Source organism: Oreochromis aureus, linkage group 17, assembly GCF_013358895.1.
Source record: "Oreochromis aureus strain Israel breed Guangdong linkage group 17, ZZ_aureus, whole genome shotgun sequence".
Lineage (NCBI taxonomy): Eukaryota > Metazoa > Chordata > Actinopteri > Cichliformes > Cichlidae > Oreochromis > Oreochromis aureus.
The window spans coordinates 38,256,710-38,270,971 of record NC_052958.1 but is presented as its reverse complement, the minus strand read 5'-3'; the positions used below and the strand labels follow the sequence as shown (position 1 = coordinate 38,270,971).

General features: G+C 41.2%; 1 protein-coding gene across 2 annotated transcripts in view; it reads left to right on the top strand.

The window, feature by feature from the left end:
• Nucleotides 1–14,262, top strand: part of chst11 (carbohydrate (chondroitin 4) sulfotransferase 11) — an 86,554-nt gene that overhangs the window by 47,857 nt on the left and 24,435 nt on the right. For both annotated transcript variants that reach the window (XM_031743794.2, XM_031743793.2), the window contains exon 2: nucleotides 9,923–10,008. In XM_031743794.2, the coding sequence (XP_031599654.1) occupies nucleotides 9,923–10,008 (86 nt within the window). The remainder of the gene's footprint in view (nucleotides 1–9,922; nucleotides 10,009–14,262) is intronic.

Here is a 14,262-nt window from a genome sequence, read left to right as displayed (position 1 = left end):
CCATGGTGATTGGCATTTCTTGCCCCCTGCTGTTCTCACAATCAGTCAAAGCTTATTATGATGCATACTGATAATGAGACTGAGCAGAAATGGAGTTTGGAGAAATATTAGATCTTTTTTCCCTCCTGACTCTGCCTGTAAGCCTCAGGTGAGGACTGTCACAGCCATAATTGCTTGTGTATTATCGTCGCGTTAGTAATCATCATTAAGGGGATTAGACTGAGCGCTCCAACCAGGAAAAGACACATGCAGTCAATCATCAGTGGAGACTTGATTGGTTTTATAGCCTACCCACTCACGCTGAGAAAATCACTTCCCCAACTTCTTATTGAGCTTTGTTTAATGAAGTTGTGCCAACATTGCTAATCACCTGTATCTCTACTTCTCTGCTCCAGTTGCATTGTTCATTTAAATCCCAATTACACTGTGGCACTTCACTTTTGTGTAGGACAATAACAAACACACACACACACACACACACACACACACACACACACACACACACACACACACACACACACACACACACAGAGTGTCATAAAGTAGCATACTTAGACCAAATCAGCCCTGCATGTGCATCTGTGTGTGTGTGTTGGCTGATTATTATGTGCGGGCGGCCCAGTGTGAATTGTCTCTCCTTCCTTTCCTACTGTGAAGGTAAGATTAGTGACAAGTTAATCCTCCAGTGGACCATAATCCTCTGCTGATAGATGATGGCAGATGTTTTGCTTGATTGCAGGCCCGTACTGAGCATGTGCAGAAGCATCCCTGCTGTTTATAAGGTGACTCATTCATAATCAGATGGTGACAAAATTGAATGCAGTGTAATACTTGCTAGCTGCAGTGCTTGTTTTGCATTAGGCCACTTTAAAGCTTGTCCGCTGAGACTGTTTAAACTGCAGCCTCATTTTTAAAAAGACATAATTTTCTACACTGTGCTTTTATTTTTTTAACCACATAAGATTAACTTTCAAAAGAAAAGTAAATAAATCTTAACCAGATCTAACTCTCAGAAGCCTGCAGAAGGATACAGATGTTTCACATGCTGATGTGTGTGCATAATGCACATGATAATGTCTGACCTTGTTAAGGTTCATTTTGAGGAGAGAGAGATGGTGGAGATCGGAATAACACACTGACCCAGTCAGTTGGAGTCAACGAATGATTTAATGACACATGTGGAGAGATAAATCCTGTACGCAGACAGCATTGATCTCTATCTCCAAAACTTCAGAACACAGTTTTATACATCGGGGTATTAGAACGCCCCCTCTTGCGTAAATTACATGGATACGTCAACTCAAAACCACAAATGTTCTGTTTGACAACTTGTGACACAATTAAAAAGAACACTGGCTTCCATCTTCTCCCGGTGGTTTCCATAAGCCCGCTCAGCTCTCGCCTCGTGCACCTGCTTCTTCATCAAACAGTCACGTACACCAACCTAAAACTGCAACCCTAGCAAAACATGCTTAAACTTTCACCTACAAATGATTCCCTCTAACTAAGTGTGTGTGTGTGTGTGGTTACGTGTGTGTCTATGTGCTAACCACAATCGCACCCCATTTCACCTCGCCGACTAGCTCCTGGCCTCTCCCCAGACAGAGAGACAGAAGCCGCTCTCGTGTATGTAATAACCGAACCGAAACTATGTATGTGTACTCTACTGAATAAATGTTTTCATCAAGAACCTCTCCTAAAAGCTTAATCAAAAGATATAAAAGTATAAAAGATAATAGCATCATCGAAACTGCTCCTCAGACTAACTTTCACTCAGACTCTGGTTTCGGTTTCACTTCCTGCAAAGCATGTAACTTCAAAATCATGTAACTTCCTGTCTTATTTTGGCACAGAGTTACTCAGCGTTAGGCCTTTTCTTTCACCACGCAGTCTGCATATAAACATTTAAGATTATAAATTCAACTCAACAGTTTAAAGTAGTTATAACTGCACCTGTAATAAAGCTTAATTGGGTGCCAATATGTTTAAACATCTAAATGCAATATCACTATTAATAAATGCGTCAATGCAGATGCTTGTTATATGATTATGATGCAATAGCAATAACAAAATAATGAAACTAGAAATAGTAAAATGAAATAATAAAAATGGCAGAAAAATAACACCTCATTTCCTTACAACCTAAACTGAAAAAAGTGAGCTTTTTTTCATTAGCATTATTTTTACGTGTTTTTTTAGGCTTGATGAATTTAAGCCTTTAATTTAAAACAGGCATCTTCTAGTCTAGAATTTGTTTACTGATAGACTTTTGGTCCTATCCTGTCTTTAAGTGATGACATATGAACCCTGCTTCTGGGCCCAAACTACTGTGTTTATTAAGGCTGGTGTGTTTTTAACATGTTTTAATGCTTTGTATCTTGTTCTAGTTCACATGAACAAGCCCCTAAAAAAGGCAGTGATCACCGTCGGCCTCTGTGGGATTTATTCCCACTGTTCATTTTAAAGCTCAGTTTAAACCTTATGATGTAACTACAGCCCAGCCCATGCAGCAGTATAGTAACAATATGTTCTCATCCCAACGTCTAACACACCAACGACAAATCGTCCGTATGTTACACGTTAGGAGGCCTGAGAGCACATCATTATATACCAGCTAGCCCAACTTCAGTAACCCTACAAACGTCACTGCTGTTTAGTTTTCTGTCTTCATTTATGTTGGAAGTGATAGCAGAGCTGTACGTTTGAATGTTTCAGAAATCTCTCAGTCAGAACATGCTATATCATGTTTAGGTGGAAGCTAGTGAGCTAACTTCCTGCTAACTTCCTGCTAACTTCCTGCTAACTTCTAACTCTGTGAAATGTAATAAATCCTGTTTTCATGGATGCCTGGATGTTAAACTTAATTGTTACACCTGGTAAAGCAGCAACGCTGATCATTTTATTAAAGATGAAAGAATTTAGACAGTTTGTAACTCTCAGTGATGCCGCAGTGTTCGTTTGACTTTGGGACCTGAAGCGGACGGAGTTTAGGACCCAGAAGCAGCTAATGACGTCACACTTAAAGAGCAGATAGTTTTGAGCTGTAAACTTAAAAAAAAAAAAAAAAAAAAAATCCATCAGGACTTAAAACAATATGAGTACACATGAGGTGCTTTAACTTGATTTTTCAGTACATTATAAAACCAAAACACAACTATATGTGAAGTGAAAGTTTCCAAATGTACAAAAACTAAGATGGAAATATCATTTAAAAATTAATCTCAACCTTTTTTTCATCTCCCTTTTCACTCTTAATCTTTGCCTTTCAGAGATTAAACCAGTTTCAGTTTGAACAGACAGGGTTATGAAAGCCCATTTCAAATAAAAGTATATATACATGAATAGTTCTGATTTTCAAAAGGCACATTGTTTACTCATGTACAGTAGCATACACCATTCTGAGCACTCTCATGTTTGTCTCTGCTGACAGTCTATTAAATCCTGTCACCGGGCTGAGAAATCGCTCCATGGTACTTTCAGACAAAAACATCTTTACTAGCAAGTCTTTTGTTCTGTCTTTTCAGTAAATTGTGAAATGAGTTTGTTTTTTGTTGCTTATTTTAGAAAGCTGTTCCTCAGGAAGCAGCATGGAAACATTTCTTTTTACTTGAGAATACTTTCAGTGATTTGGCTTTTTCTCCACTTGCTTTTACAAGAGCACACACTTGAAATCAGAACATTTTTGGAGCATTTTCACCAGTGGGATGATGGTGACAGCAAAGAGGAGGAGAGGAGAAGGCATGTGACAGAATGCTGAATGCTGTGTGCACTCTTTATCCGTGGTGCGTATGGATGTTTGTTCAGTGCGCAGAGCGTCTCTTAGTTTCGAGGTAACGCTGGAGACTGCGTGGGCTGCTGCCATTTGGGCTGGCAGGGGAGGGAGTGTTACTGAATGAGGAGGAGGCAGGAACCATGTCAGTGGTGGAAGCGGAGCTATGTCTCAGTCTGCCTCAGTACCTCTGATGGGTTTCAGCTGCTTCTAACCAGTACACTCGATCCTGGCTCTAAAAAACACTTCATGTATCACAAGGAATTAAAGTGCCAGTTTGGAGCTGGTGCCTTATCGCACACCAGTTCTCAGCCAGCAATGCCAGTTTGAGAAGAACACAGAGTGGATGATCTAAAAACTACTAGCAAGAGGGACTGGAGAAGGGATCGTTGTGACTAGCAATACCAAAATATGGCAACCACCAACTATTAAAATCTACCAGTAATTTATTGTCTAATATGTCAAAGAAAAAGATGAAAAACAGGAGCTATAGTAGAAAAGTATACATTTAAATAACGGTGTGGCTGGATCGACTCTGTAAAGCAAACCAGTTCGAAGTTCCAAGGCGTCTGAACAAACTCTCAGCTGGGTGAAGGGGCTATCAGATCGTGGCTGGGGTTTGATTTAAAAGCACATTTTTAACCCAGAACAGTTTTAAGTTCGCTGACTCATGCTTGATGAGACAGCAGACTTAGAAGAACTGCATCTCAAGGAAAATGAAAGTGAAATAGCATCTTAATGGCTCAGCATGTTCTGCCCAGATCCCCGGAGAGCAGAGGCCAAATGAGGCAATGTCCTTAAGCTACAGAAGAAGAAAGGACTATCTCACAGCTGTAGACTGCTGCTTATATGCCATATCATATACACTAGAAACTATATAAGTTATTTACCACTTGTAGTTTAGACCTTATGTTCTCAAGTGGAGCACTTAAGTACTCAAAGCACTCAAAGTCACACAAACATTCTTACAGTGCTTTTACCTAAGCCTGAGATTTACACACAGTTGTTGTAGTTTAATGTGGAGCTGAAGTCTGTCTGCACACAGAGTGTAGCCCACAGAGGTAAGGCTAAAGCTTGACCTCATCCAGGAGATACTGTTGGAACTAATGTAAGAAACTATTTCATGAAGACAGAGTAAAGGCTATTTTTTTAAAGTACATTTTAACTGGTTATTCAATTAATCAATGGAATAATCAATACAGTACTCAATGACTAAAATCATCAGTAGCTGCAGACCTAAATTATTGTGATAATCTGCCATAGACTAATCGACAGGAATTGGCTCCAGTATTTTCAGCTTTGGCCAGATAGAAAAAACAATCCAACACTATTTCTGTACCTTTATTGTTTTGGACCGAGATATCACTGCAGTGGTGCACGCACTGAATTGCTTGCAACAGTGGGCCACCTCCCTGCCCAGGCCTGGTGCGGGGTGAGCCTCAGTAACCCTTTATTATAGAAGAAGAAGAAGAAGAAGAAGAAGAAATTGTAACAGCTTGAAGAGATAGGAGAAAACTTTGCAGCTGTGTGACATGCAGAGTGCCAGTATATATGTGACAGCTGATGCACCACACAGCTAATCAATAACCAAGGATTTACTTTACTTAGTAATTCACTAACATCCACATGTACTGTACAATATGAGATGGAACTGTTAAAAGCAAACTGTACATATCAGAAATGTTTACAAATAAAGGGTAAAAAGCAGAGCTGAAGATCTGGTTATTGTAAAAGTTTATACATGTTTGTTTATACAAACAAACCATTGCCGTTAAATGTCAAGTATCTCTTTCAAACACATGCAGGGGTCCTGCATTTTTAACATGCTCTGCTAGCTGTAGCATTCGAAATGTGGCATTAGAAATGTACATGTTCACCAGTACGCTGAGAATCTGTGAGTCTGAAAGCTTATTGGCATCCACATCGTGTGTGTGCGTGTGTGTGTGTGTGTGAGTGTACATTATGATGGTGCACAATCAATACTGTCAGCACTGAGGAAATGAATAAGGTTCTGCTTTCCCATGACCTTACCTGATTCCAGAGCTCAGGCATCCAGCCAGCTGGTGCAGGTGATGGTGGAGGTTCAGCTCAGTTCCCACAATTAAGGAGCCAGGTACTGGTAGAGGTGACCTTGTGTTCCTGTTGACTGGATTACATGCAGAGTTCTGGAAGCTGGTTTTCAGCCTTGTCGCACCAGTCCCAGGGCCTTCATGCGCTGAACCATTACTTCAAGGTAACAGACCACATGCAGGAATACTGGCAGATTAAAAAGTTCATTAGTACATCTGTGCTTGGTGGCTGTGTATATGATGCCTGGAGGCATCAGAGCAGAGAGATAAGGCCTATGTGGACAGATTTAATATAACTTGTACATTATGGTTTGTGTGTCTGTATGTGTGCTTGGGGCAAGTTCCGCACCAAGTGAGGGATTTAGAAAGATGAGCTTTTCTCTCACTTCTTTCTCCAGGGTGGTCTCATTTGCACAAACCTACAGAGAAATTAGTTTTACCTTAAAAATGGAAACACGTAGGCTGAATATAACAGTTCATTCCAGTTGATTTTAGCAGCTTCCATATATATGTTCCTTCTTCCTGATGTTGATGTCATTTGGTATCGCTACATCGATCACTACGGCCGTCTTCTTCTGTTTATTCACCACCGCTATGTCCGGTTGGTTAGCCACCACCAGTTTGTCCGTCTGTATCTGGAAGTCCCACAGGATCTTAGCTCGGTCATTCTCCACCACCCTTGGGGGCGTCTCCCATTTTGACCTCGGGACTTCCAGGTTATACTCGGCACAGATGTTTCTGTATACTATGGCCGCCACTTGGTTATGGCGTTCCATGTATGCCTTGCCTGCTAGCATCTTGCACCCTGCTGTTATGTGCTGGATTGTCTCTGGGGCATCTTTACACAGCCTGCACCTGGGGTCTTGCCTGGTGTGATAGACCCCAGCCTCTATGGATCTTGTACTCAGAGCTTGTTCCTGTGCTGCCATGATTAGTGCCTCTGTGCTGTATATATATATATATATATATATATATATATATACGTGTATATATATATATGACAGTTGGTCAGATTCTGTTATACATCTTTTTCTGTTATACATATAACTAATGCACTTTAATGGCTTTTACTGGATTTATTTAAATGCTGTATTATATTTTCATCCTCCCTGTAGCTTCTTTGTGGTCACGTTGTATCTATTGATATAACATGATAATAACGTTATATCTTTCTACATATTAACTAATATCCACGTTGTTAAAAAGTAAAATCATTTCTTTCATTGATTCACTGGTTTGTCTCAGGTTTTTTCACCTTCGTGTTTTTTTGCTGTGCTGTTTGTGGTTGCTTTCAGCCTCCTCTTTTATTTTATTGCATCCATTTGTCAAAGAGCATGTGCTTAGATATACAATCATTTTCACCGAGGCAGTAAATAAAATTTGTTACATGTGTAACTGTGCTCTTATGTGAAGTAACAAGTGAAAGGTCCCCGCAATAACACTAGCTCATTTATGTCTATTCAAGCAAAGCTCTTTTTCAATTGTAGTGACTGTTACCGATGCCTGATTTATTATGGCATCCATTCTAGTTAGCACTGGGTCCACTGGTGCATGTGGATAAGAATCACCCCAGCTGTGTAATCTGTCAGTGAACACAGTGCAATCACACACCCACACAGACACTAAATCCTTATTACCTTGAGACCCACCTCAGGGCTGTGTCCACAGCAATCAGCAGTGGCCAACCGTCTGCTGATTCAGCTTGTACTGACTTCCACTGGTGCTGGAGATGTGTGTGTATGTACTGGGTTTGAGCTGGCCTGTGAAAGCATGCGTAAAAGGCAAATACTATGCAACTGCGTTATTGTGCTGCGAGCTTTTGTTCTCCAAGCCAGCATTAATTGCCTATTTACAACGTCCACAGCAGGACGGAGTGCTGAACTGCATCATTAAAGACCAGCTTTAGCAAAACTATTATCAATCACGCTCTCGTGTGTGTCTGTGCATGGTTAATTGCACATAGTGTGTGTAAAGGCATCCCTCCTCTCCCTGTCTAGCATTCCCTTTGGTGTTGAAGGTCATTGCTGTCTGCTGGGGCTCGTTACACTAACAAGCACCCAGCTCACTCCCTAGGGTTCTGTCAAAGGATTCATGTGAACAGAGGGATTACACGTCTCTTACAAGGATCCAGGGTAGATCTGTGCTCAGTTCCAACCATCACACCCAATTCTTCAATTTTTAAGCAGGATTTGAAAAAATCAAGAGTCTCCTTTTCTGTTTTTTGCTTTGATGCTCTTCTGACGCGGAGGACGAGAGAGAGGACACGCCCCTCAATCAGTCCTGAAGGAAAGTTCTCCACGCAACAGGAAAAATAAATAACTACATAATATTCATAATAATAACAATGACACTCGCAAACAACATCTTCATCAGATATTGTTTACACAGGCTACAGCGCAGAGACAGATTTACATGTTTGCGGTCAACAGATTTGTTAGATGCTGTGGAGATGAGCAAATATCCATTTTGACATTATCAGCTCTGCACGGCAGATTTGCAAATTTGCAGCACGTCCAACTGGCAAAATGAGCACACAGACACACACACTCATAAAGTGTAGGTCTAATAGGACAAAGGTGTTTAACTGGCTTCTGATCCTGAATCATTAACCAATAACTGATAATTAATCAAAGGATTAATTAGAAGCCACGCCCTCCATGTCATGCGCAAAACTGACAGATTCACAAAACGAAATAGCATCTCTTTGTGGTCCAGTCGCTGCACTTTGTAGCCATTTAGTCTCTTTTTTGTCTCTCTTTGTGTGTTTTGCAGCAGGACTTTTGTGATTTTGTCTGTAATCACATTGTGTCTCTCGGTCTTTTGTGTCTCTCTGGTAATTTTGTCTTTTTCATCCCTTTGGACTTTGTTCCTCTTTATTGCAGCGCCTCTGTCTTTCTGGGACTTCCTCAGCCTCTGAGCCCTGTGGCCTGTGTGCAGTAGGCCTGTAGTCCATCCATTTCAAACATACAGTGTATATAAAACTGTGTGTTTGACTGCAGATGCATGCTTTTGTTTTCATATAATTATCGTAGATTTTAACCCATAAGAAGTCTGTTTAGAAACAGGTCTGGCTTTTATTTTAACCCCTGATCAGCTGATCGTTGAACAGTATCAATATGCTTTAAACGTAAACAAAATAATCTGTTGTCCACATATAATCCTACTTTGTTGCTTTGTGATTGGCAAACATGCAGTGAAACCTGATTCAAGGATGGAAACTCGCTGTAGAAACGAATGCACATCTCTTGTTATTCTCATCGTTAGCTTTCCTGATGGCAAGAACACACATTCATCCACGAACACGATGACGTGCAGAACGAAGTGCTATTAAACCCTCGGCTTTCTCGTTAGTGGTTCGTTTCCTTTCCTGTTGATCCTGCGCCGTTCTTGTGCGCTTTTCCGTCCAGAGTAATTGGAGAGAGTGTGCTGGCGGAGGCAAAGTGTTGCGCTGGCTGCTCCCACTGAGCCGGTGCCAGCAGCTACTGCTCTGTATCGAGTTGTATAAAGAGCTGAGATCCAGCCAAATAAACACTGAACTGTGGCTTTGCCCTTGGCATATAGTCACTGCTCTCATTATTTATCCCTGTAGCTTTCTGCTTGCCACTTGCAGCAGTTGGTTGTTCAAGGCGATGCTTCCAAATGTGGTATATTCAAGGAAGGGAGTAAAAAATAAAGGAAAGCTGGAATTTAATCTTTCATCAGTGAAAGGATATGAGCCCCCTTGGATATAGAGAGACTCATATTCAGTGTGAGGAATAAAAGGCATTACTATTGTGTAATTACCACATGTGGCCACAGTCACCGCCGCTGAGCAACTATGTGGTTGATCATAGACTGTATAGAAAGGATGGATGTTAACAGGGATTAATTCTCGCTTGCAGCCAGCCTCAAGTGTCAGGAACAGTGGTTGGCGTTTTCACACTGATATCTGCACGAAAAGTAATCCAACCCAAACGATATGTGTTGTATAGGATGGCGTCTGTTCTGCACTGCATGCTGTCAACATGATTGCTGTGTCAGAACTTTCCAGCTGCAGTAAGTCTGAATGTCCTCCATTCTTACTGGAGCATCATCTGTTTTCCAGTCATGCGGAGGAACCCCTTCATGGTGGAAGGCTGCTGTAGGAAAGGATCCCGCAATGCCCTGCAGGAGCTCTACAACCCCACACAGGTAGGATGCTATCTCACTTCCATAAGCGCCCTTGTCAGCTACTTTTCACCACCTGCATCTGTTTTCATGTTTGTATTTTACTCCTTTTCTGGTTTTCACCTGAAGAACGCAGTGGAAGAAGGCCCATATTTGTTTTTGCCTGCATGTTTAGAAGGCAGGTTTTTGCTTTTCTAACTGACTGTGCCCATACAGGATTGATGCTCAGTCTTTACATCAGGACCTGAGGAAACACCTGACTGTTTGTGAAAGCTCAGTATAATGGCCGTTGATGATTCTCTTGGTCAGGAAATGTTGCCGGCCTCAGGTGATAAAGTCATCCTGAGTGTATCATAAATGAGAGCAGACAATAAATCGCAAGAAAGGACAGAGGTTTTTCCTCAGGTCTCACAATTTACCCTTTTCAAGGACAGCGATGAAATGACAAACTCCTACTATAAGCTCTTTTCTGCAGTATTTTTTACATATCCCATAAACAATGAGACTATTACAGTGCTGTCAGTGTCTGTCCCAGCCAGTGAAACCTTGCTTCATCTCATTTTTCACGATTTAAAACGCTTTACAGAATGACGACCATCTGATCGCATGCTGCCTGCTGTAACAGTGTGATTGCCAGCATGAAATTAAAGCATATAATGTGATGCCATTTTAATGACTCGAGTTTTACTGGACAGTTTACAGTGAAGAGACTGACACAGGAAAAATCAGAAGGAGATGCAGACACAGGCCTCAGCCTCGTCAGCTAGTTTATGCTTATAATTAAAGAAGCAAAGGACATAAAATAGAGGAAGACGCCTACCATATGAATGACTTTACAAGCAAAGGGAGGGATACAATCAAATGAATCAAACCATATCAGTGGTTTTGCACATTACTCCTGAGCATATGCTATGTTTGCTATGATTTCCTATCACCCAGAGAGCTTTTTAATTCAAGGGTAAAAAGAAGCTTTTGGCAGCACTTTAAATGTAGCTGCCAAAAAGTGCTGCGTTCATAAGCTATACTGAAGGGGGACCAGAGAAAAGCAAATGTTTTAAAATGATGACACTAACAAAGTAATTGCTAACTTTAATACCAGCTATGGAATATTCTTATAAGTTTTTGTGACATTTTTTTATTTCATGTAAAAATGAGTCTTGTGAAAACTGCTACAATCTGTGCACAGTTAATTCTCACAGAAGGAGAAGGATTCGGCAGTGATGGCTATTATTTTGACCTCAAAAGTCTAAAATTCTCAAACAACCCATAAAGTAGAAGAAATAAATAATAAAGTTCAGCACTCGGTCTAGTTCAGTCTGTCCCTCTCAGATGAATCTTCACTTGTGTCTGTGTGCTTCTTCAAACACACGGTTAAAAAATGCTCCAGTTTGGATAAACATGCATTAAAGAGAATGCAGCATACAGATAAAGTATAACCGAAATATAATGGATGCAAGAGGAAAGGAAATGCTAACATACAAAAATGTGTTTAATTTAAACAAACTCATTCAGCCAACCTGATGAGCTGAGGAGGGCTGCTGCAGAGTTTAGGCACTGCAACCTGAAAGGTGTGGTCACCTCTTAATTTAACCCTTGTATGGTGTTCGTATTTTTGTTACTCAGCCAGTGTTCATGGGTCTGGTGGACCCGTTAGAGTTTTGACTTTCCAATTAACACTATCAAACAATTTTATGTTAAATTACTCAACAGATGTTTACTTTATCCCAATTACGAGCCATGTGAACAGCAAACATGGTTAATTTTTTCCTTTTACCTTTGTTCGATCACATTTATGAATTAATGTGCTTCTCGTTTTTTGTCAATAAAATGTTATAAAAAAAATAAAATCAGTTCTAATCAAGTGTACATATCCTTATACCATATTTTGCAGGTTTTGATGGTATATACTGCCTAAAGGGGCAACGGCCTCTAAATGGCATGGGTCTCACAGACCCGAACACCATACAAGGGTTAAACAGACGTGCATGTACACAGAACTGAGTACAGCCAGGTTGGTGGAGGAGTGCTGGACGTCACACTCTGTCAGTAATACTGTTCTCAAAGCTGAACTCTGCATGTGCTGCCAGCAAGAGAGAAACTGACGCTCTTATGATTGTTCCCTTTGTGTAATACCAGTGGCTCTATAGTTTAGGGGTTAGCACACCACAGATCTGACACCTGGCACAAATGGGGCTTGAAGCGGGGCAATGACACCCTCTTGTAACAAATTTGCTTGGTTTAAAAAGAAATGAACTATTAGCTATGTTTTTGGATATTGGATATAACTACAAACATCACTGGAATACTTAGTAATCACTGGATTAGAATTGTTTTCTTTAATTACCAGTAAAGTTTGAAGCATGTGAGTCCACCAGTGGCTTGTTTTTTGATGAGCATGAGGAATAGACCTTGACAGATACAGACAAATAGTCAGTAACATGTTGTCAGACATGTGGCGTTACTTGGCTAGCATAATGAAGGATCTGGTTAATCTCACTAGCTGGGTTAGCCCACATAGAGTTTTTAGTAGATAAAGGTGAACAGCTTAAACATGAATTGAGTTTGGGGCCTGGCAGGTGCTCATGTACTAATGAGAAGTGCAGGGAGGCTGGGGCACGAACACGAGACGAACAGCTTGTGTGGGGAGGGGAAGGGGCGTGTTTGGAGGCGTGGTCCCGCTCCTGAAATTCACATACTTTATCTAAAGTTAGAATTTGAGTATTTTACCTTCTTGGAATCCAAATGTAACTTTTTCTCTGGAAACATTCCTGTGCGCCTTATTGCTACAAATACTGACGGTGTATCATCAGTAGGTTTAGTTTTCATCAGAAAACTGGAAGCTACAGCAAGTAAAGCAGGCCGTAGCTGAACCAGCGAGTGTGGCTGCACAGGTGTGAGTCTTCTTGACTTCAAACAGCCTGCATCAGTGAGGAGAACTTTCAGAGAAACACTGCTTGCTGTGATAATGAAACTGTGCCTCGATGTTCACTGTGATGGATTACCAATCTCAAGCAAGTGAGCTGAAACCAATGAGTGCCTCGAAGGTAGAAAATCAATTCAACAACTTAATGTTCAAAAAATGGTTGTAAAGGATGGAAAGTGCACACATTTTGCAGTATGTAGTCTTAACTAAATCAGGCATATTTTGGAGCACTGTGGAGATCCACATTTTGTGCAGCTGTGGCTCTCGTGGTTGAGCCGACCTGCCAGCAGTGCAGTCACTGAGGAGAGGAGCATGACAGGAGGACACTGCTGGAGGTGATGCTATCAGGGTGATAGATTGGATAGTTTCTGCTCCTCTTCTGTTCTCTGATCAATGTCCTACCATCTATCACTTCCTGTCTGCCTGCCTCTTTCTTCTGCCGCTAACCCCGACCAGTGTCTCACACTTCCTGTTGTCCTTTATTCACTGTGTTCTGCCGCGTGCTGTCTCAGGCTGCCCTATCCGTCCCTCATCCTCTCCCTCTCTCCGTTTCATTTCACTGTTGGCCATTTATCACCCAGGACCTTTTAAAAGCATACAGCAGGAATTTAAACGGTTTGCTGGACAGCTAAGATTAGACCAGGTGCACATGGGCCCGGCATTAGTTGATTTTTCCACGTTTTCACTCATGTGAAGCACCATTGATATATTTCTGTGTAGAGGAGGCTTTTAGTGCAGCTAGGGTAAATTTTAGCAGGGTGCTTGGGGTCAGTAGTCAAAGAGAGGTGTGTGTGTGTGTGTGTGTGTGTGTGTGTGTGTGTGTGTGTGTGTGTGTGTGTGTGTGTGTGTGTGTGTGTGTGTGTGTGAGAGAGAGAGAGAGACAGTCTTGGGCGTCGAGCAAAAAAAAAGAATCATAAATAGAAATAACAAATGTAAGACTCATATAAATCTAAAAATGTCACTTTGTGTTTTTAGTGCATGCATCTGTAATCCAGTTTTACAAAAAATAAACTTTGCAAGCTGCAGCCTACACAGTGGCTACGCAGCGACCTCATGCATTTATTCACAGTGACAGTAGCAGGTTTACACAGACTGTAGGCGTGTTTCTATCTGTTTTTATTTTTAACTGCTGCATGATAGAAATGATAGAAATGGAAATGCAGAAAATCTAATGAAACTTCAAAATATTGGGAACAGTTTAAATAGGTGGCATCCTTGCTAGTGAACAACATCATGTATACAGTAATATGACAGGATCCATGTAACTGTCCTGTCCTCAGACTGTTCTGTTAGCAGGCCGTGCTGTCTGAGGTATGATTCATATTTGACTGGCAAACACAGCCTGCACACACCAG